The sequence below is a fragment of the Suricata suricatta genome, chromosome 3 (assembly GCF_006229205.1).
Source record: "Suricata suricatta isolate VVHF042 chromosome 3, meerkat_22Aug2017_6uvM2_HiC, whole genome shotgun sequence".
Classification (NCBI taxonomy): Eukaryota; Metazoa; Chordata; class Mammalia; order Carnivora; family Herpestidae; genus Suricata; species Suricata suricatta.
In genome coordinates, this window is record NC_043702.1 from 63,527,718 (window position 1) to 63,549,619 (window position 21,902).

Below are 21,902 nucleotides of genomic sequence, written 5' to 3' on the forward strand. Positions count from 1 at the left end.
CTAGGCACAAGGACAAAGCAGGAAGACAGATGACATTTGCCTTCAGGCCTGCTGGTGTTGGATCTAATACCTCTCTGTCACCTGTATTTGATGGTTATTAGAAGCCCAATATTCTCAGACACTCACTGTATTTCCTTTAAGATCTACAGGGGCCAAAGCAAATGTGGTGAAAGCAATTGCAGAAAAGAGCCAATATGGTAGACCTTGACTCCAATTAAATTTCCAGATGACCTCACTGAGTTTAGAATTTACAAGGGAACCTTTCACCTGCCCTGAGAAGACAGTGTTGATCCTCATTGAGTTTTCATTTCCATCAGGCACATCTACTTCACGTCAGGCCTAAATCAGTTTCAAGGGCTGTCATCAAAAAATTCACTGAAAATAGTTGGGGAGAGGGAGGGAGGCAAACCATGAGAGACTCTTGAATACTGAGAACAGACTGAGGGCTGATGGGGGAAGAGGAGAGGGGAAGGGCGGTGATGGGCAGGGAGGAGGGCACTTGTTGGGATGAGCATTGGGTGTTACATGGAAGCCACCTTGACAATAAAGTAGAAAAGAAAAAAATTCACCGAAAAAAAATTCCCAAATGTGGAGTTTTACAACTTGAAGATTCCATGTAAACTGAGGGCTAAACTAACAAGTGAACTGAAAGCATTACTCGCTGCACTGGTGGCTCCGTTCCGGGTTACCTCTGAGGGCAGAGAGGCTAGATTTGTGTGAAGAGCTGCTGGTGCTGTTAATCCTGCCCAGGTTATAACCACTCTTGCTCTGTGGCTGCTGACCCTGAAAACGACAGCCACCGGGTTATTCCCAAGAGTCTCTTCCCTTCCTGGACACTCCCAGGTTGGAGCCAATCAGAAAAGAAACAGAGATCCTACAGGATGTAACAAAGTTTATACACAAAGAATTCCTAAAGTATTGAAGTTAACATGTTTGACCCATAGGTCTTCAGTCCCTCTAGATACTGTGATTTCATTCTCTAACTTCTGAATAGAAGGTTAAAACTTTGGAAACATCTACGTTTCCGAAAGAGCCCAACATTGTATTCTAAATTAAATTTCACTTCTTATGGCCCTAGAATTATCCTATTTGATGTTAACAAACTTCTTTTTCCAGGTTCTCTCATAGAAAGGGAAAAACACAAGACTTGCTCATTTGTCAATGTTCTCTCATTCATAAAGCATGATTGAAATTAGGTTTTTACTTTCTAAAGGAATATCATTTTATGCTTCTGCAATAGTATTGATTGGCTACTCCATCACGTGAATGTACTGGATAATTCTCAGGAGTTTCTATTCACTTATGTCAATACCAAGACATTTCAGGCAGTAGCCACATAGACTTTATACTGCATGTATTTCTCACCCTGTGTTTAGGAGCCTTGAAAGTCAACTCTTCATATGGGAGGGAGGTAATTTAAATTTAGGGATGTTTAATCTCCACAAAAATAACATCCACCTACTTAGATTCATTTTCTGAATGTTCCTCTCTTCCCCTGACAGAGTGATAAGAAATTGATAGGCCATAAAAGAGAATTATTGCTTTATCAAGTCTTTTTGGATGCTTGCCTCCAGGTACACCTTCACAGGAATATATACTTTTGAATCACTTATAAAAATCATTGCAAGGGGCTTTTGTTTAGAAGATTTTACTTTCCTTCGGGACCCATGGAACTGGCTCGACTTCACTGTCATTACATTTGCGTAAGTGCCTTTTTTGAAACCTCAAGGCAGGATATGGTTGGGCTTTCTATGAGCGCTAATGTTTTTAAAGACCACGCTTGCTTTAACCTAAAAATATTTTGGTGTGATTTATACATGTAAGATCCTGATTTTGTTTAGCACAACAGAGGTCCAAGTGGCATTTCACCTGGGCACATAGCCTGTACAGTGGTTGAAGTTACAGTTTCCACACGTTAACAGACACGTCAGCAGATTTCATGCATGCCACATGTTCAACACACACACAAGCCCCTCCCACATGCACACAATTTAAAGGCCTGAATGTATTCAGAATAGATCTGTGAAAATGGCTTTTAAAAATTATAAGCACAAACCACTCTGTTGGCTGCACAAATTTTCACTGACTTTACCCAAATTATGTATTCTCTCCATCTTCTTTTATTGGTTTGGTAGGATAATATAACTACCTATGAGCATCAAAACATTCTGACAGATCAAATGAATAGATAAAATAAGATCCTTAATATATTATGTATTTAATATAGTCAATTATTATTTCATCAGCATATTGATCTTTAAGGCTTAGAGCAGACACGTTCTGTCTCTTCCTATGCTCACCTGATCCCACTTCTTCCTCTCCTCTTTCCTTTTATGATTTTATTCATCTCATTCTTTACCCTCTACCTAAACCTTCTTATCCTCATCTCCCATCTGGATACACTCAGTAATATGCACAATTTCTTCATCCCTGTCCTTGTTTTTTCTTGTGGTAAACTTTCCCAAGGAAGAAGAGATTCAGAGAAGTAGTCAAAGGCCATTCAGAGTAGATGAAATCAGTGTGGAGGAAGGTGGCCTGTGCCCTCTGGGCCTCATCGTTCCTTCAGCAGCTGTCTTCCTGGCCTCTTACAGGCATAGGGAGGTAGATAGGAGCAGAAGTAGAATGATATACTGGGGTCTCCAAACGCTGCCTGTCTCATCTTTAATTCCATATCTAGTCCAGATGAGCCAATTCTTCACCATTCCCTGGGGCCACAGATCAAAACACAGCATTTTGGGACAGCTGTTTTTTGAAAATAAGGTAGCAGTAACAGCAGATCATAAGATCTTGTTCTTAACTTGTTTAACTTTTGCTTAAGAGAGTCACTAGGAAAACCTTTTCCCGTACAGATAGTTAGTAAAGCAATCTTCCTTTTTCTTCCTAAATTTCTCTTAGATGATTTCACACATTTTATTCTAACTGAAACCCTGAAACAACAGCCAGAGTTTAATTTTCTATTTATTTAATTCTCCTCAGTTACACAAGATGTTGACTATATTGCTAGCTAACATAGCAAAAGGATTATACACTAATGAAGTTTACATCTAGCAAATGGCCTTAAATTATGTGAGTAAAGGGAACCATAGCAATCGACTCTAATTTCTAAATTGCTACATACAATACTATCATTTAGAATCACCAAGAAGGTCTCTATAAAAGACCCAAGCAAATAATATAAATCCTGCCTAAATCTTGAATAACTCAGATTTAATTCTACAGGTATGTAACAGAATTTGTAAGCCTAGGCAGTTTTTCAGCTCTTTGAACTTTCGGAGTCTTGAGAGTTTTGAAAACTATTTCTGTAACTCCATGTAAAGAGTGACTAGTGTGAAGCATAAGGCTCCTTGTACCCAAAGCTCTTTCTTTGTATCTTGTTACTGTGTTGTGTGTGAACTCCCTGTTACAGGTACGTGACAGAGTTCGTGGACCTGGGCAATGTCTCAGCGCTGAGAACATTCAGAGTTCTCCGAGCACTGAAAACAATTTCAGTCATTCCAGGTGAGAGTGGGGTTAAATACCCAGAGCTGATCCATCGTGTCTTTTCAGAAACATCTTCTTTGCTTGACAGCATTATAGAAAATCAGGAATCATAATAAAATAATCAAAATCAAGTGTTTTACAGGAAATGATTCTTATTATTTGGACATAAGTGTTTTATGTTTTTTCATTTTTCATCAGCCTAGGAGTTTAACATGAGATACTGCAGTATACAGTCCATGTGTGATTTACACTTAGAGATGTCATGTTTTTTCTCTCCATATCAATTGTACCAAGAATTTGGTCCCAACTGAATGTACCAATTTGTAATTTCTTGTCCTTTGTAGGTATTGATGATGATGTATGTACAATGTAAATCCAACAATGCTTTAAAAGGCAAGGAAATAACATAATGAAGAATAGCATGAGTCTGTATGCAGGATTTATTATCATCAAGTGCAGTTATATCCCAAACCTCCTCCCGAGTTATAGCAAACCTTTTTCTACTTATATATAGGCATTGTAAAATATGTATTCAGGTAATTTGTCATAAAACAGATAACTAACCCTAATAAAAGTATGGGGTGAGTTTCATTAGCAAAATGGAGAAATACAAGACCCTTCAAGACGACTGTGAACCTCCCATTGTTTTCTCTCAACATAATGGAATATGATCATATTTAGTTGTTTGAATCTTTATGTTCATGGAGCTCATTTCCTTAGCACTTCAGCCTACCATGAAGTGTTGTCCTTCCACTGGCACTGCAGTTATTTTCAAACTTATGCATGGAATCTATACTTTCAAGAGACTGTGTAGGGCTTTTGTTTTTTCCAACATTCTAAGTCTTCATAGTCATAGCCTTCTTTCTTTAAGGCCTGAAGACCATTGTGGGAGCTCTGATCCAGTCAGTGAAGAAGCTCTCCGATGTCATGATCCTGACCGTGTTCTGTCTGAGCGTGTTTGCACTGATCGGGCTGCAGCTGTTCATGGGCAACCTGCGGAATAAATGTGTGCAATGGCCTCCCACCAATGCGTCCCTGGAGGAACACACTATAGAAAAGAATGTAACCAAGAATTACAATGGCACACTTGTCAATGAAACTGAAACTGAGTTTGACTGGAAATCATATATTCAAGATTCAAGTAAGAATTATTGTTATGTATATTTATTTTTTCGTTGTTGGTCTGCGTTCTACTAAGTCATAAAAAAGTTTCTTAAAATGATTGCATAATAGGCTGTTATGTTAATCACCTGATCATTGGTTTGCACATAACTTTAATTATTTTATGGATAATTCTTCTAATTTTCACTCCAAATGGAATTTTCTGTTGTATATATGGGAGGCTAAGGAATTCAGCTGCAAAGAAAGTAAGTAAAATTTTCTCTTTTATTTGGTTTTAGTATTTGGCAGTAGCAGTATCACAAAAGCAGGGACAGAGCATGATTCATAGGGAAAAGGAATGCTCGTTTTAAAGAAAAATATTAAATATATGAAACTTAGGCTTTGGATGGGCTTTTATCTTTATTATTTGAAGGTGATGAGTAATACTTACGAAAAAAATCAAAGAAAGAAAACCTCAATGATTGGTTGTGTGAAACAAGTAGGATTAGTCATAAAAATTACTGGTGGTTGGATAATTCTAAAAGTAATGAGAGCATAATTTTAAAAGCTAATAAGTATCTTTTTATAGTTGGAGATTTATAAAATACCTTTGTTCATACAGATGAACTCTTGCATGACATTAGTGATATGCCAACAAATAATTTGCATACAGTTGGAAACCTCTATGTTAAGAATTTGTGTTTCAAAGCAATACGTGAAATGTTATTTATTCACTTCATATGATGTCAAAAAGTCAACTGCTGTCATCAACTCCCTGAAGTCTGTTTTTTTTTTCTTTTGGCTACAATCAAGGAACTGACTATGAAGATGTCACTTAAGGTTTATTCTCTAATGAAAATGTACTGGACTCCATTTCTCTTATAGTCAAAGTAAAAGAAATCATAAATATCAGATTTTTTATCAGGTCTAAAAATCCATACTTATCATTTTGCCTAACGATACTCCATTTGTTGAATAGATTATTTTAAATCAAATGCAAATACAAAAACATGGGAGAAAAGAAGGGGTAAAATAGTTTCAAAGAGAGAGGGAAGGAGGCAAACCATAAGAGACTCTTAAATACAGAGAACAAACTGAGAGTTGATGGGGGGATGAGGGAGAAGAGAAAATGGGTGATGGGCATTGAGGAGGGCGCTAGTTGGGATGAGCACTGGGTGTTGTATGTAAGCAATCAATCATGGGAATCTGCTCCCGAAACCAAGAGCACTGTATACACTCTAAGTTAGCTAACTTGACAATAAATTACATTAAAATTTTATATAAATAAATAAACAAACAAGTAAATAAAATGCAAATACAAAAATGGTTTGTCTTTGAAAGTAATAGAAAATTAAATGTATTAAGATTAAAGGTAAAAATTATGACTGAAAGTTGTATTTTCTTCAGAGTAAGCTTCTAGATCATTGACTTTAATGGTTAAAACTTCATTTATAAATACCTTATTTCAAAAATTCATCCAGAAACTATCATATTCCTTTCACTTAATTTAATTTTAATTAAAAGTTAAGGGGTTTTATCTAAATTTTCTTGTCTATGTTCAAGGAAGTGAAGACATGGGAAATGAAAGTATTTCCCATTGTGTTTTTGTATCCCTTATAGAACTATGCATAGAATAAATTTCTTTGAAAATTTAACATCTAGGAAATATTTCTTTTTACAAAATCCAAAAATTTTCTTCTTAAAAAATGATTATTTAAATGCCATGATCTCTTCCTTTCTTATGGCTGTGTAATATTTTGTGTGTGTGTGTGTGTGTGTGTGTGTGTGTACACACAACACATCTCCCTTATCCATTCATTTACTGATGGACACTTAGGCTGCATCCATATCTTGGCAGCTATAAATAATGTTACAATAAACATGTGAATGCATATATCTTTCCAAATAAGTATTTTCATTTTCCTAGTAAGTACTCAATAGTGCAATTAGATGGTATTATGCTAAGTGAAATAAATCAGACGGAGGAAAACAAATACCATCTGATTTCACACATAAGTCAAATCTAACAAAAAACAACAACAATGACAAATGAATAAATAAACACTAGCGGGGTAGGAGTGGCAGGTTGGGCAAAATGGGTCAAGGGGAGTGGGGAGATACAGGCTTCCAATTATGGAATGAATAAGTCACAGAAATAAAAGGCACAACATAAGTAATATAGTCAATGACATCATAATTTTAATATATCAGGACAGAAGGTAGCTACACTTGTGATGAACACAGCATAGTGTATAAACTTGTGGAATCATTGTGTTGTACACCTGAAACTAATGTAACACTGTCTACTATAATCAAATACATTTTTAAAATCATGATTTAATGCCTGTATTTCTCTTTTTGTCTTCCTGGCCTTATTTATTCAACACAATTTATTGAAAGGCTCCTGAGTCCCAACAATAATAATATGGAAATAATCAATGATTAGACTTTCTTTCAAGGAATAACAATATTTGTAAACAAATAATTACAATATAGGACAAGGAATAAACTAATAATATAGGTAGCTACATATTACTGACAACACAGTGAGAGGAGTTCTTAATTTTGCCAATATTTAGTGGGCAGGAAATAGAGAATATCAAGGAATAATTCACAGAAGTGACATTTCACCTGGATTTTAAAAGAATCTAAAGAACTTGCCAGAGAAAGAACGCTTTGAGATACTACAATATTCACCTGTAGGAATTATTTTAGCTTTACTATTTAACATTATTTTTTGTTTCATTTCTTTTAGTAGTTGACATGATTTATGCACCTTTTATCTACGCTGACTATGATATATTCTAGAAATTGATAGAATGCAAATCATAATTAACTGCTAAACATTGATATATATAGTATTTAAAAACATAGAGGAAAGAAAATATAATTCCTTTATTTTCAAGTATGTGGCTGTTTTGAAAAACAAAGGAATCTCTGTCATGCTTATCTATTTTTACATTATGAAATTTTTATTTTTCATGAGGGTAGAGAAAACAACATTTGATGCTTTTTAAATGTTTAGGTTAGCACCTGTGATTATTGCTAGTTTTATACTCATTAAGAACGAATGCTTTCTTCTTTTAAGTAACCAATCCCCTTACTATAGAATCTAGTAGTTGGAGGAAGAAGTGGCAAATTCCAGTGTCTTTGGGGGAATTATATAAGGCATTTTAAATCACCCTATGAATCCTAAAAGTTGGGCCTCATCTTGCTTTCATTTTGCAGTGTAATGCAAATGCTCATCAAAGACTTTATTTTTTTTTTAAAACAGGGTATCATTATTTTCTGGAGGGTATTTTGGATGCCCTACTCTGTGGAAATAGCTCTGATGCAGGGTAAGCCAATAATTTGTGTGTTTGTGTATGTGTGTATACTCTATTAATACTTAATTTATGTAATTCAGGCTAAGGATTTAAAGGTTAGACAAGTTTCATAAAACAAGGAATAATGCTTTGCTTTAATGCCGTGTCCCTTAGATGAGTATGTGTGAACTAGAAGACAACTACCAGTTTCCCAGTAAGGAAAATGAACTAGAATATGTTAAAATGCTAATTATCAGCAGAAAGTAGTTTTGTAAAGTATTGTTTAAAATGCTAGGTAATATTTTAATGATGACATCAAGTGGCTAGTAAAATTATGTCGTCAGAAGTTGGGGAATGTTTATTATTTATTTATCATACTCTATCCCTTGTGATAACTTCTATTCCTTGAAATAGCCAATTTTCCTGGCTAGACAACGTTATAGGTATATATAGTATGCTATCAGAATAAAAAGACAGCAGAACTTCTTATACTTTCTTTTTTTCCATTTATAGCCAATGTCCAGAAGGATACATGTGTGTGAAAGCTGGTAGAAATCCTAATTACGGCTACACAAGCTTTGACACCTTCAGCTGGGCTTTTTTGTCCCTGTTTCGACTGATGACTCAGGACTTCTGGGAAAATCTTTATCAACTGGTGAGAACCTGAAGAGATACATACTACGTTTAAGTGGAAACATAAGAAAAACACCTTAATGCTGACATCTAAATCACACCATAATATAGCAGAGGGAACAGAACTTGAAATCAGGAGATTTGAGTTTCTTTTTCCTATTGATTGTAACACATGTTAAGCATAGTGATGACAGGATAGCAGTTCCTTCTCATTTCTCTTTGGCTCAAAACCTATTTTCCACCCTTTACACAGGTCCTCTCAAACTGAAGGTTCAAATTCCCCTCAGCTCCATCTGCCCACTCAAATATTATTTCTCAGGTGGCAGGTGAGGAACATCAGTACGCAGATATAGAAAGATAACTTTGATGGCTTCCTTGACTTTTATCACGGGCTCAGCTCTTTGGCAGAATCTTCATGGTATTTCATTTGATTCCATTTTATTCCTGGTGAATCCAAGAATTCCCTCCAAGAGATCAGAATGTAAATGTATGTTAGAGGAAAAGGAAAAGGATGAGGTTAAAGAAATAGTCAAGGAGGTAGAAGGGGGTGTGACCATCATAATTATTATTTTTGTCAGAGTCCTACATGCCACATAAGTAAGTTAAAAGTTAAAGCCATTAGTTAGTGAAATAATACTGAAAACATAATTCTAATGTTTTTATTTTCAGACATTGCGTGCTGCTGGAAAAACATACATGATATTTTTCGTGCTGGTCATTTTCCTGGGCTCATTCTATCTGATAAATTTGATCCTGGCTGTGGTGGCCATGGCCTATGAGGAACAGAATCAGGCCACCTTGGAAGAGGCAGAACAGAAAGAGGCTGAATTTCAGCAAATGCTCGAACAGCTTAAAAAGCAACAGGAGGCAGCTCAGGTAAATGGACCAAAATCAAATATGTCCTGTCTCTCGCTATGATTCTTTTCTACTGTTTTGGTTGTTGCAAAAGCACTGGAGAGAAAGTGAGAGACAGATAACTGTTTGCCTCCACTTAAGAGAAGCTGGTAATAATGGCAGATTAGTAATGATTTCTACATTTTGATCATCTATAGATCATTTAGCTTCGTTTTTTCTAATATGTCTGCAATATTGACCACAATGGAACTCCCTCATGCTATTTTAATGTTTTAAGAGTTTTATAACAAAAGGGGAGATGTGATTTTAGTCTTCTCAAGTAAAAAACTTACTGAGTATAGGAGGAAATCCTAAGAAGTCATCTTTTTTTAGAAAAAAAAGTGTTGGTTATTATATATAAAGAGGTTCATCTGGCTCTTAAAAGATAATCTTGTCTTTTCTTTAACCAAAAATATATTAGTTTTTAGTGTAATATTTTTATATTATTATATAGTATTATTATATAAATAATATTTGTTATTTATATAATAAATAAGGAAGTGATGAAATAATATAATGTTCTATGACAAAGCAATATTCAGTAGGCATATGAAAGTCACAAATTTTGTGGAGAGCCAGGTGGTCTAAGGATTTCTTGTCCTCATAGAGAGGTGTTGATGCTCATCGTACAATGAAATGCCCGTGCTATCACCCCCACCTCCCTCATACTTGTTGTTTGACGTACAGGTTCATTGATTTTACTTTAGAATAAAGTTGTTTAGGAAATATTAATTTACTTGCTAGAGTCCTTGTATTGAGGGTACTCTGGGAACAAAGGTAATAATCAAAACATACCAACTGAGTACCAGTATAAGCTGTGATCAAAAGCATTTTTTTCATTCCATGCCCAAATATCCAGCAAGGGCTAGCGCTGAGTTAAAGAAACTGGGTATGGTATTTGGAGAACTGAATGTCTCGTCTTGTTCAGTGGAAATCAGTGACCATCCTTTCTCCAGTGTTCTGGATAGAGGATTTTGGGGTCGGGGAAAGGAAGGGATTTTCTCACCGTCATTGATAGTATTTTGATAACCGAATTTCAATAACTGGGGAGAGGGCCTCAGCTCTTTATCTCATTCCTATTCCCTTTGGGTATGAGCTCAGATAAGTCATTAACTTTTCTTTCATGCCACAGTTTCTTTTTCAGAGAAGACAGCACTAATTAAAATACCAATTTTTGGAGTAAATCAAAGCCCAGAAAGTTATATGAGTTTATGTTCTTATTGATGCCTGATTGGTCCTTTTGAATATGTGGCCTATATGGCCTAATATGAACATAATAAATGTTAGGACAGATAAAACCACATTAACCCTGAAACCCTTCATTAGAAAGGGGGGAAAGTCCTATTTATACTTGCAGACAGAGCTGCTTCTAGGGAAGATCAGCTTCAGTAGGTTACATGTGTTTTTTAAATTTTTTTATGTTTATTTATTATTGAGACAGAGAGAAACAGAGCATGAGTGGGGGAGGGGCAGAGAAACAGAGGGAGACACAGAATCCTAAGCAGGCTCCAGGCTCTGAGCTGTCAGCACAGAGCCCGATGCGGGGCTCGAACCCACAAACTGTGAGATGATGACCTGAGCCAAAGTCAGACACTTAACTGACTGAGCCCCCCACGCACCCCTAAATGTGTTTTTTAGATGTTATGCAAACACTTGAGCTTAAGAAGATAAAATCTTCTCTCATGTCATACTAAAGTCGTTTCCCCTTAATGTAGCAGGCATCAGCTGTAACTGCCTCAGAACATTCCAGAGAACCTAGTGCTGCAGGTGGGCTCTCCGACAGCTCATCTGAAGCCTCCAAGTTGAGTTCCAAGAGTGCTAAGGAAAGAAGAAATCGAAGAAAAAAAAGAAAACAGAAAGAGCAGTCTGGTGGAGAAGAGAAGGATGAGGATGAATTCCATAAATCTGAGTCTGAAGATAGCATCAGGAGGAAAGGGTTTCGCTTCTCCATCGAAGGGAATCGATTGACATATGAAAAGAGGTACTCCTCCCCACACCAGGTACGCACTGCTGAGTTAATTGATGCATGGGTGAAAATCAGAACACTGAAGAGAGGGGGAGAGGAGAATTAAACCAGATTTATGAATTGTCATCAACTAAATTGACTGCCATGTTTATTATATTTAACCTATCTTTTCTTTACATAGCTGTGAGAAAATTTTACTTCACAGGTATGTAAGTCTGCAGCTTTGTGTAGTTGGGAACACCGGGTTGAAATTTAGAAGACTGGATACTATCTGCTGACATCTATGGAAACTAATGACATTTAATCTTTCTGTTCCTCAACCTTTTAATGAAAACAAAAACAAAAAATGTAGATATAGGGCTAGCTAATGAGTACTTTTTTTGGTTATTTTTTGTTGCCTTTCCCCCCTAACTTCTTATAAACCTGCATTTGTGGTTCTGAAAACATCAGTTGTGATATACTTTATCAAAAAGCACATGACTGAATTTCAGATGTCTGTGCCTCATAGATGAAATAGGGATAATAATTAATTTAAAACTATTTTAGAAAGATGCCCTAAAACATTTTGTGAAAAATCTTGGAATTCCTTGAAAAAAAAGAGCAGTAAGACCAAATGTGTTCTTGTGAAGGTCACGCTGCCTGTGTTTATTGAAAGTTTATGGTGGCCATAGTAATGTGCTAAGAATGTTTCCTTTTGAACTTGAAAGTGTTGGTTCAGGGTTTTGATTTTCTTAAGTATCGTTAAATTGTGATCCATCTCTCCATTTGTAATCTCAAGGACTAGAAATCTCCTGTAAAACCAATTTAATTTGAGCACATAAAATGAGAATATTAATCAAAAGGAATGACTCACATGCTGTTATGAATACTGAAAGCTCCTTCAACTTAATTATGCAAAATAAAAACACATTTCAAATGTCTATATTAATATGGTTGTCCTTTTTTTGGTTTCAAACTCTCAGTCTTTGTTGAGCATCCGTGGCTCCCTATTTTCTCCAAGGCGAAATAGCAGGACAAGCCTTTTCAGCTTTAGAGGGCGAGCAAAGGATGTGGGATCCGAGAATGACTTTGCTGATGATGAACACAGCACCTTTGAGGATAATGAGAGCCGGAGAGACTCCTTGTTCGTGCCCCGACGACATGGAGAGCGGCGCAACAGTAACCTGAGTCAGACCAGTAGGTCTTCCCGGATGCTGGCAGTGTTTCCAGTGAATGGGAAGATGCACAGCACCGTGGATTGCAATGGTGTGGTTTCCTTGGTTGGTGGACCTTCAGTTCCTACATCGCCTGTTGGACAGCTTCTGCCAGAGGTGATAATAGATAAGCCAGCTACTGATGACAATGTAAGGAAGTTTTAAATAGTTCAGGCATGGCTGGCCCATTATTGCTGCACCAGCCAGTGTTTCTACAGAATGGAACCCTTTGAGAATGATTCCTGGTTGGTCAAGCTGTGAATGCACCTGCATCTTGTAATACTTTTAATAGACTAACCAACTAAAACCTAAGGCCTCAACACTCTTGCATAACACTGAATGCATTTAATTATTAAATGTGCTAAGAATAAATTAGACACAATCATAAGTTACCGCCTCCAGTTGGAGGATTTGCTATATACCCATGCTGAGATTAGATAGCAAGCCATCCTCTAAAGCTTTGGTATAAAAGCAAATGAATGATTCCTCTGTTTAAGTATAAAGGGTGTATAATAAATCTTTCCAACAGATTCTTCAATATAGCTCTGCCTTATTTTAGAAGATTTTCAAGAACGCTGTGCCTCAATAGATAGCTTCATTGTTATCTTGAAGATTCTACTATTCACATTTGTCTTATTAAAAAAATGCTGATATAAGTCTTCTCAAAATGAATCTAAATGACAAGACAAATAAATTGTTAATACAGACAGATAAAAGAACCGTCTGTGTACAAATGTATGTTATGTGTTTTTGATATGCACAGGATTAGGAATTTCTAAACACATGCTGCCTCTTTTTAGACTGTGAACCCACTTGGAAATATATCAGCATGATGAGGCATGACTAAGTCAGAGTTAGATGACTTATTGCTTTGGTACCCTGGATGAAACTGTTGTCCATGCAGCATGTGTGGCTTTTTTAACATACAGTTTGTGTTGTCAATGACCATTCATGTCTTGTGTACAGATAATGAGATGGCAGCTACGTGTGTTGTAAGCATTTGTGTTTCTTTAAAAATAAACAGCTACCTTCTCAACATAAAATGCCTGATCATTTATATGGCTTTTCAAGTTATTAGTTTTTTACTAGTAATTCAGAACTAACACTAACTGCTAAATATGGCTCTCAAGAGATCAACTCTATCAAAATTATATCATGTCTCATAAAATTATGAAATTAGAGGGTTATAAAACTCAGTTTTTGCTGTATTACTGAATGGTTGACAGTTTGGATATTCCAGGTTAATGATACAATAAGTCAGCAATATCTGCCATCACCAACTAAATATGAAAGTGCATGATGCATGTGTTTCCTCAAATTCACTGTGTCACATTTGGTTATTTGCTTATCATATTGCTCAAGTTAATCATATAATATATTAGAATTTTCTTTACAGGGAACAACCACCGAAACTGAGTTGAGGAAGAGGTCAAGTTCTTTCCATGTTTCCATGGACTTTCTAGAAGATCCTTCCCAAAGGCAAAGAGCAATGAGTATAGCCAGCATTTTAACAAATACAGTAGAAGGTTTGTTCCACATCCCATTATCATTCAATTATTTTCAACAAACTTATATTTTCTCACTTGAGACAAATATCTCTATTTGTAAATTGGAAATAGTACATTAGAAAGAGAATATAATAGTTATTATTTAAGATTTATTATTTGTTTCACCTGCTCATATACTCTAGGAACTTTAAAAATGTTACTTAATGCAATGATGTTGAAAATCTAAAAAAATGTTTTCTAGCATGATACTCTTTGAAAATGTCGAATAAAGCATTTGTGGGTTTCTAATCTTATTAGTCATAGTGACCCTCTCTTTTGTTCCATTTAGCTTAGAACTTCAACACCAACTGAAATACTCTCAAGATTGGAGGAAAGGATTAGGTCATTTCACAGAACAAAAACAAATTTAAAAGATGATCCCTGATGGGGTGCCTGGGTGGCTCGGTCGGTTAAGCGTCCAGCTTTGGCTCAGGTCATGATCTCACGGTTCGTGGGTTCGAGCCCCGTGTCAGGCTTTGTGCCGTCAGCTAGCTCAGAGCCTGGAGCCTGCTTCAGATTCTGTATCTCTCTCTCTCTTTCTGACCCTCCCCTGCTTGTGTTCTGTCTTTCAAAAATAAATAAAAAACATTAAAAAATTAAATAAAAAAGATGATCAAACCCTACCGTGTCTCTTACAGCCTTAGGAAGACAGCTTAGCCAGATATTAACATATGATTACACACAGTATCTACATTTCTGCAACTCATTTTCCTATAGAAAAACTTCATTTAAAAGACCTTTCACTTCAGGCCAATTGTTGAGCCATACTGTCAATGCATCTAAGAAAAAAAACTATTCTTCACTCCCTCTGCCCTATGTGTATGTCTGAAGAAATATCTTCAGGGATCTAAAGAAAAAATTATATAGTATTTTTAAGTACAAGTGAGGTTGACTCTGTAGCAAATGAAAATGTGTTGATTACTGAAAAATAAGTCTAGTGGATATGAAATAACTATATGTGTGTATAAAATATATCTTTTGGTGATTCTATTTTTTTTTTAATCTAGAACTTGAAGAATCCAGACAGAAATGCCCACCCTGTTGGTATAAATTTTCCAACATATTCTTAATCTGGGACTGTTCACCATATTGGTTAAAAGTGAAACATATTGTCAACCTGGTCGTTATGGACCCATTTGTTGACCTGGCCATCACCATCTGTATTGTCTTAAATACTCTTTTCATGGCCATGGAGCATTATCCAATGACGGAACATTTCAATAATGTGCTTACAGTAGGAAACTTGGTAAGCATATTGGAAGGTAAATGTGTTCAATCTTCAAATTTTCCCTTTGAGAAACTGTTTCCATTTATAGCTGAATGCAGTCTTTTCACCACCCTTCCTACCTCCTGGCTCCAAAAATGGCAATTATAGCTAGCTGGCTATCCCTTAATTTTTGCCAATAATAAATAGCCCTTAATGTCAAAGCAAAAACTGAGAACGAGAGCAATAGGCATAGACCTATTGTACTACATGGAGGGCCAATATTGATATTTATAACTTTTCAAGATGCAGAAGCAATTAAGGACACACCTCTTAAAAAGATGTTATCACAGTTGCCCTAGCTGTAGAAGATTAAAAAAAAGTAGATCTTTTCATTTTGCTTAGTCATCATCATCATCATAAGCAAAAAGTTAACAACTCAAAAACATCTTTAGCTTTTTCACCTCCAGCATCTAGGTAGGATATGTATTGTTTTTTCCATCTATTCTGTATCAAAACCATCAAATATTGAAAACCTCCAGTACATTTTGTGTATTATATGATTAGCAAGGCCAATTTTTGGTAGAGGTTGCCACTTAATTCTTTCTCCTCTGTGCTTAAAAAACATTAATTATTAAAGTGTTTGTCTGTTGACTCAGTTTAGGAATATTAGCTTTTATTTGCTGAAAGTAAAAGGACTTTAAAGTAATATATGTATTTTTCATAATATTTGTTTTGAGGTAGAAGATTTTAGATGGTAAAAAGCAAGACATGTAAAGCATCCTGTGTTGTAATATTTATATTTTTAAAGGTCTGCTTTTTATATTATGGAAGTAAATTAACTTTTTTATGTGCATAACAAATTGATAATGTAACATATATTATAGTAATAGATGTACATGTATAATAATGATCTGCTTTGAGGCAAGTGGGATAATCAAAAGTAGTCATGGGCAAGATCTTGTCAGTACCCATGATGTATAAAGTCTGGAAGGATAGACAGTTTGATGGAACAGAAGGAAAGCTGGTTCAAAATAGATTTGCCTTCAAATCCAATTTTTGGCATTTTCTAGTTAATATGATACCAGACAAACCATTGTACCCATGTAAAGACCTGTTTCCACAAAGGTAAAGTAATATTTATATTATCTGCATTAGCCACTTCCATGGCTAATAATAAGCTTCTATGGTGATAAAATGAAATAAAGTGTATGAGAGCCTTTTTATCAACAATAAATGACTACACAAATGTAAGCTAGTAGTAGATCATTATGGGGAAAGCAGCATAAACATTTTGTTCTGCAGTCAAATACTACGTCATTCTACTTTATCTATTAGAGTAACTTTGTTTTATCTTAGGTTTTCACTGGGATCTTTACAGCAGAAATGTTTCTGAAAATCATTGCCATGGATCCTTACTATTATTTCCAAGAAGGCTGGAATATCTTTGATGGTTTTATTGTGACGCTTAGCCTGGTAGAACTTGGCCTCGCCAATGTGGAAGGATTATCAGTTCTCCGTTCGTTCCGACTGGTAAGAAATAAGCAAAACAGCAACAAAAACAAAACCTGTCCAACAATCAGAGTTCTTACATAGTACTGTCATAGGTTTTACTACACAACTATTAACATTTAAAATGTTTGTGTACATTTGCATTGTCAAAACTATCCCTAAATGGAAAAAAATTTATTTCTGCATATTTAGGAAAATCTCTATTTTTAATATGAGCACAGTCATGTAAAGTTTAATATATTACTCAGCTGCTATTGTGACTAATGATCATTTCTAGAGATTATTGCAGTTAATATTTCTGGATCTAAGAAGATATTTTTAATGAAAATATATCGCATTTTAATATAACTTGAAAATATAAACAGCCCTTTGTAGTGGTCAATGATGATCAGACACAAGATGGACATGCAGCAAATTTCTAATTCTACCTTTGGATAATATGCTCCTTCTCTAAATCAGAGGGAGAAAATCTGTAGGATTACTTAACATGCCCATTGAGTTACATATATGTCCTTGCAAATCAGGGAAAGAATTATAGGCATGGAAAATACTCCAAATTTTTAAACGCATGCACAGCTAACTATGTCAGTACCTTAAAGAGCATTAATGAATAATAAATATTTTTCTCCACTTATAGCAGGACCTCAGTATGACGTCGCTTGGCATTCTATGGATAAAATGAATATCTTTTCAACAGAGATTATTGTAAATCAGATGTTAATATTAGTGTCAGGCCTGGTATGCCTTAGAACCACATTCACAAAGCAAATTACAGACAATTGGATCTCGAGTAATCTTCAAAAATTCACTCTTAGGGAAAATGATCTACATTGTTAAAATATGGAAGAACTAAATCCTTCCTAGAAAGTCCAAAAATTAGAAATGAGCCTGAGAGGGTTCAAGGGCAGGGCAGATGTAAGAGATTCAATATTAATTATCATTTCTTGGTAAACCTCAGTATATACAATGCTTTTAAAGATCATAATAATATATATAATTATTTTTATTTTCCAGCTCCGAGTTTTCAAGTTGGCAAAATCCTGGCCAACATTAAATATGCTAATAAAGATCATTGGCAACTCAGTGGGGGCTCTGGGTAACCTCACCTTGGTGTTGGCCATCATCGTCTTCATTTTTGCTGTGGTTGGCATGCAGCTCTTTGGGAAAAGCTACAAAGATTGTGTCTGCAAGATCTCCACCAACTGTCAGCTACCACGCTGGCACATGAATGACTTCTTCCACTCCTTCCTAATAGTGTTTCGTGTGCTGTGTGGAGAGTGGATAGAAACCATGTGGGACTGTATGGAGGTCGCTGGTCAAGCCATGTGCCTTACTGTCTTCATGATGGTTATGGTTATTGGAAACTTGGTGGTATGTACCCATTTAAGATATATATTTCAGAAATAGATTAAGAGCATAATAGAATGGTGACCAGTTTGCCCAAGCAAAAACTATGATTAGTAATTTATAAAGTCTTTTGGCTTAGAGATAGATAGAGATAGAGATAGAGATGATAGAGATAGATATAGAGATGATAGAGATAGAGAGAGATATAGATACAGAAATGTCTCACTTTGATAACACAGCGATATAGCAGTGACCCTATAGGTTTTATATTCAAATCCACTTTGTCAATCATTTTATTACATTTGTTATGTGAATTTTAATACAGTATCATATTGAAGACACACCTAGAAGGATATGTTGGGAATATTTTACAAATACAGAGAAGAGGGAGAAATCTGAAAAAAAAATTTTGAAGAAAGCCTAATGTTACTTGCCTGTATATGACTAAAATATGGAGTCTTTAAGTGTTCGTAGTGATTTTACTCCTTCTTTGCCCCTTCCTGCCATATAGCATTCAATCACTCGATGTCACAGGGCAGATGCATTAGCCAACCTGGGTTAATCAACTCTCTAGGGGTGCTCGGTCAAAATAAGGGTTGGCTAATGATGCCTGAGATTACCTAGTTGGGGTAACTGATCAATTCTCTCTCTTTAAGTTTGAAACATTAATTACTCTTTATGGAATAGAAAATTTTAATATATTTTAAAAGATATATATGTTAGGTGTCAGTCATGGAAGTATTAGAGATTATTTATAAATGGTTCTTCTAAGTAATCAATAGTGTAACATGAGAAATAATAGGTTAAGAAAATAAGTGTCAATACCTGTGTTAAAATACTGATTTTCATTCTGGATCATAATGATTGTTTTTAAGTTAATATCCAACTTAATATCTCTGTTTATCAAGAAAGAAAGTATAGAATGTATATCAGTGGATAATTGTAAACACTAATGATTTTTAAGGTTAGAACTTGTGAATAGTACATATTTCAATCTGTTTTCTTATAATCATACAAGTTTAAACATAGCTAAACCTTAGGTTACCTCATTCATTTTTTTTGTTCTGTATGTGAGAGATTGTGAGACCAGTAGAAATCATGTCTTTACCCAAGGATGTAGAGTGTAGTAGCTATTGAGCCAGATCACAAATTCAGATTACCCAACTTCTAGTCACTCTTCTATTGTGTTTCTTTCTAATCTAGCTGTTAGAACTTACAGTTTCCTCCCTACACTTAGAGGACTAAGTGATCTCAATCTGCTCTTTACATTGCGGTGAAATTATAATCATGTTTGTGTTATTTTTAAGGTCCTGAACCTCTTCCTAGCCTTGCTTCTGAGCTCATTTAGTGCAGACAATCTTGCAGCCACAGATGATGATAATGAAATGAACAACCTCCAAATAGCTGTGGACAGGATGCACAAGGGAGTGGCTTATGTGAAGAGAAAAATATATGAATTCATTCAACAAGCTTTTGTTAGAAAACAAAAGATTCTAGATGAAATTAAGCCACTTGATGATCTAAACAATAAGAAAGACAGTTGTATGTCCAATCATACAACAGAAATTGGAAAAGATCTTGACTATCTTAAAGATGTGAATGGAACCACAAGTGGAATAGGAACCGGCAGCAGTGTTGAAAAATACATTATTGATGAAAGCGATTACATGTCATTCATAAACAATCCCAGTCTGACCGTGACTGTACCAATTGCTGTAGGAGAGTCTGACTTTGAAAATTTAAACACGGAGGACTTCAGTAGTGAATCAGATCTGGAAGAAAGCAAAGAGGTAAGATTTTATACATGTGGGTAGATATAAATTTATATGTGTGTGCATGTATTATAGCCTGTATGTAAATATATACTTGTATATTTTTGCCTTGAGTAAATCAGATTTGTGTAATGAGAGGAGGAGAGAAAGAGTGCAGAGATACAGTGGTAGGTAGATCCTCATTTCACCTCACACGTCCATGGAAATAGATTCAGGGAAAAAAGCAATACATCATTTTTGTAAAACATTGTATAGTTTTTTTAGGACTTTAATTTGAGTAGTATCTCAGTTTACATGATGTTCATTAAAGATTTGGCTTTTGCTAAAGAACCAATGTCTCTTTAATGATTTTTTTAATGATCTTTATTTTTGTAAAATTGGTTCTAAGGTACTGTTAAAATAAATTTGGCAGTATTTTCTCCAGTCTGATTTTTTTGTCTTCAATCTTCAGATTTACATTTAATATTTGATGAAGACTAATAGCTATTACATGGAATCTGTTGATTCAAGTAAGAAACTTCAAGAAAAAAAGAAACTTTTATTACAAAGGCCATCCATAACAAATACTTTTGCTGCAAAAATTTTACATGATTTATTAATACTGTTCTTGTTTGTATTGTTCAGAACTAGCTAACAGAAACACTGATCTTTTTATTAAAAACTGACTATCCACTCTCCCACTGGAGGCAGTTCTATTTCTTCAGACGCTGTTTCATTTTATATCTTGGATTATCATGGCATTAATTGAAAATTTAAATATTAGGGCAGTAGAAACTTTAGAGATAATTTAATACAGTATTTCTTTAATGATGAGTCATGATCCAGTAGGAGCTGATAAAATAATTTATTGTGCCAGTAATTTTTTTAACAGAATAAATGATCCCATAGCACACTGTATGTTTTAGGGAATACTGATGAATTCAGCTTTGGCTGCCTAAACTGAACTTAACCACAACTGCTTTTCCAATTAAAGTGCAAGCATTAGGTCCGTTTCAGCTTAAACTGTTTCAGCTCTTTGAAAGCAGTGATCATGAAAACTTCTGGACTCCAAGTAGAATGGATGGCTTCTTTTTTGATTTCCAGATATAGAAGGCACAGAGTTTACGCAATGACCAAGTCATGCTCTGGACTCATACACATTACAAAGTATTGTATGATTTTGTTATAACTACTTATATGAATGCTTGTCTCTCCTTTTATATTTGTGACATGCCTAAACATGTTTGGTACAAAGCAGGCACTCAGATTAAACTTTTCCATCTCTTTCCAACTCTTTTTAATGGAGCCATTTTGAAGGATTCTTATTATCACATTTGCTCCATTGAGAGCATGCTTGAAAATACGATTTTATTTCCCATGATCCATATGCCATTTTCCTCTTGATTTCAATCTAATGCTGTATTAGATTCTGTTGCTTTTATCTTTATTAGACATTTACCTTGTCAAATTATATTGAGCTTCTAGCAAAGTAATTATCCCTCATTCTTTTCACAAGAATAATCATTGAAACACAGTTGTATCTCATCCAGCTGAACCTTTATATTTAATACTGAGCCTTCAATTCATCCCCATTACATTTCAGTTTCTTTCATTCATTTTTCAACTGGCTTTCTGTAAATATTCATTTATAAATTCCCACATCGTCACAAATTTCCTGGCACTTCCCCTTACCTTTTATTCCTTTCTTGTTGGCCAGAAATAAACCCAATGAAAATCATGTCTCCTCATTGCTTCCTTTCTCTTCAAAGGAAGGCACAACTTATAGGATGTTCTTCTTTTAGTGGGATTAAGCTGACAGCAGATGCCTCAAAAGATGAAGATTCTTTACTCTAAATTAGGAATGCAGCCTATAGTATATTAAATTAACCTTATCATTTAGGTTCTTTCTGTTTTAGCCTTTGGTTGTTGTTGGGGTTTTTTTTGCCTATCTTCACTTATTCAGCAGTTA

General features: G+C 35.2%; 1 protein-coding gene across 6 annotated transcripts in view; it reads left to right on the forward strand.

Moving 5' to 3' along the window:
- The window catches only part of LOC115287755 (sodium channel protein type 1 subunit alpha), a 142,238-nt gene that overhangs the window by 75,314 nt on the left and 45,022 nt on the right, over nt 1–21,902 (forward strand). Inside the window, exons 5-17 of one of the 6 annotated variants that reach the window (XM_029934451.1) lie at nt 1,575–1,703; nt 3,407–3,498; nt 4,352–4,621; nt 7,856–7,919; nt 8,400–8,541; nt 9,189–9,395; nt 11,129–11,413; nt 12,342–12,722; nt 13,969–14,098; nt 15,127–15,365; nt 16,683–16,856; nt 17,850–18,206; nt 19,490–19,972. In XM_029934451.1, the coding sequence (XP_029790311.1) occupies nt 1,575–1,703; nt 3,407–3,498; nt 4,352–4,621; nt 7,856–7,919; nt 8,400–8,541; nt 9,189–9,395; nt 11,129–11,413; nt 12,342–12,722; nt 13,969–14,098; nt 15,127–15,365; nt 16,683–16,856; nt 17,850–18,206; nt 19,490–19,972 (2,953 nt within the window). The remainder of the gene's footprint in view (nt 1–1,574; nt 1,704–3,406; nt 3,499–4,351; nt 4,622–7,855; nt 7,920–8,399; nt 8,542–9,188; nt 9,396–11,128; nt 11,414–12,341; nt 12,723–13,968; nt 14,099–15,126; nt 15,366–16,682; nt 16,857–17,849; nt 18,207–19,489; nt 19,973–21,902) is intronic. The other 5 variants (XM_029934453.1, XM_029934455.1, XM_029934452.1 and 2 more) reach the window with 5 other exon arrangements.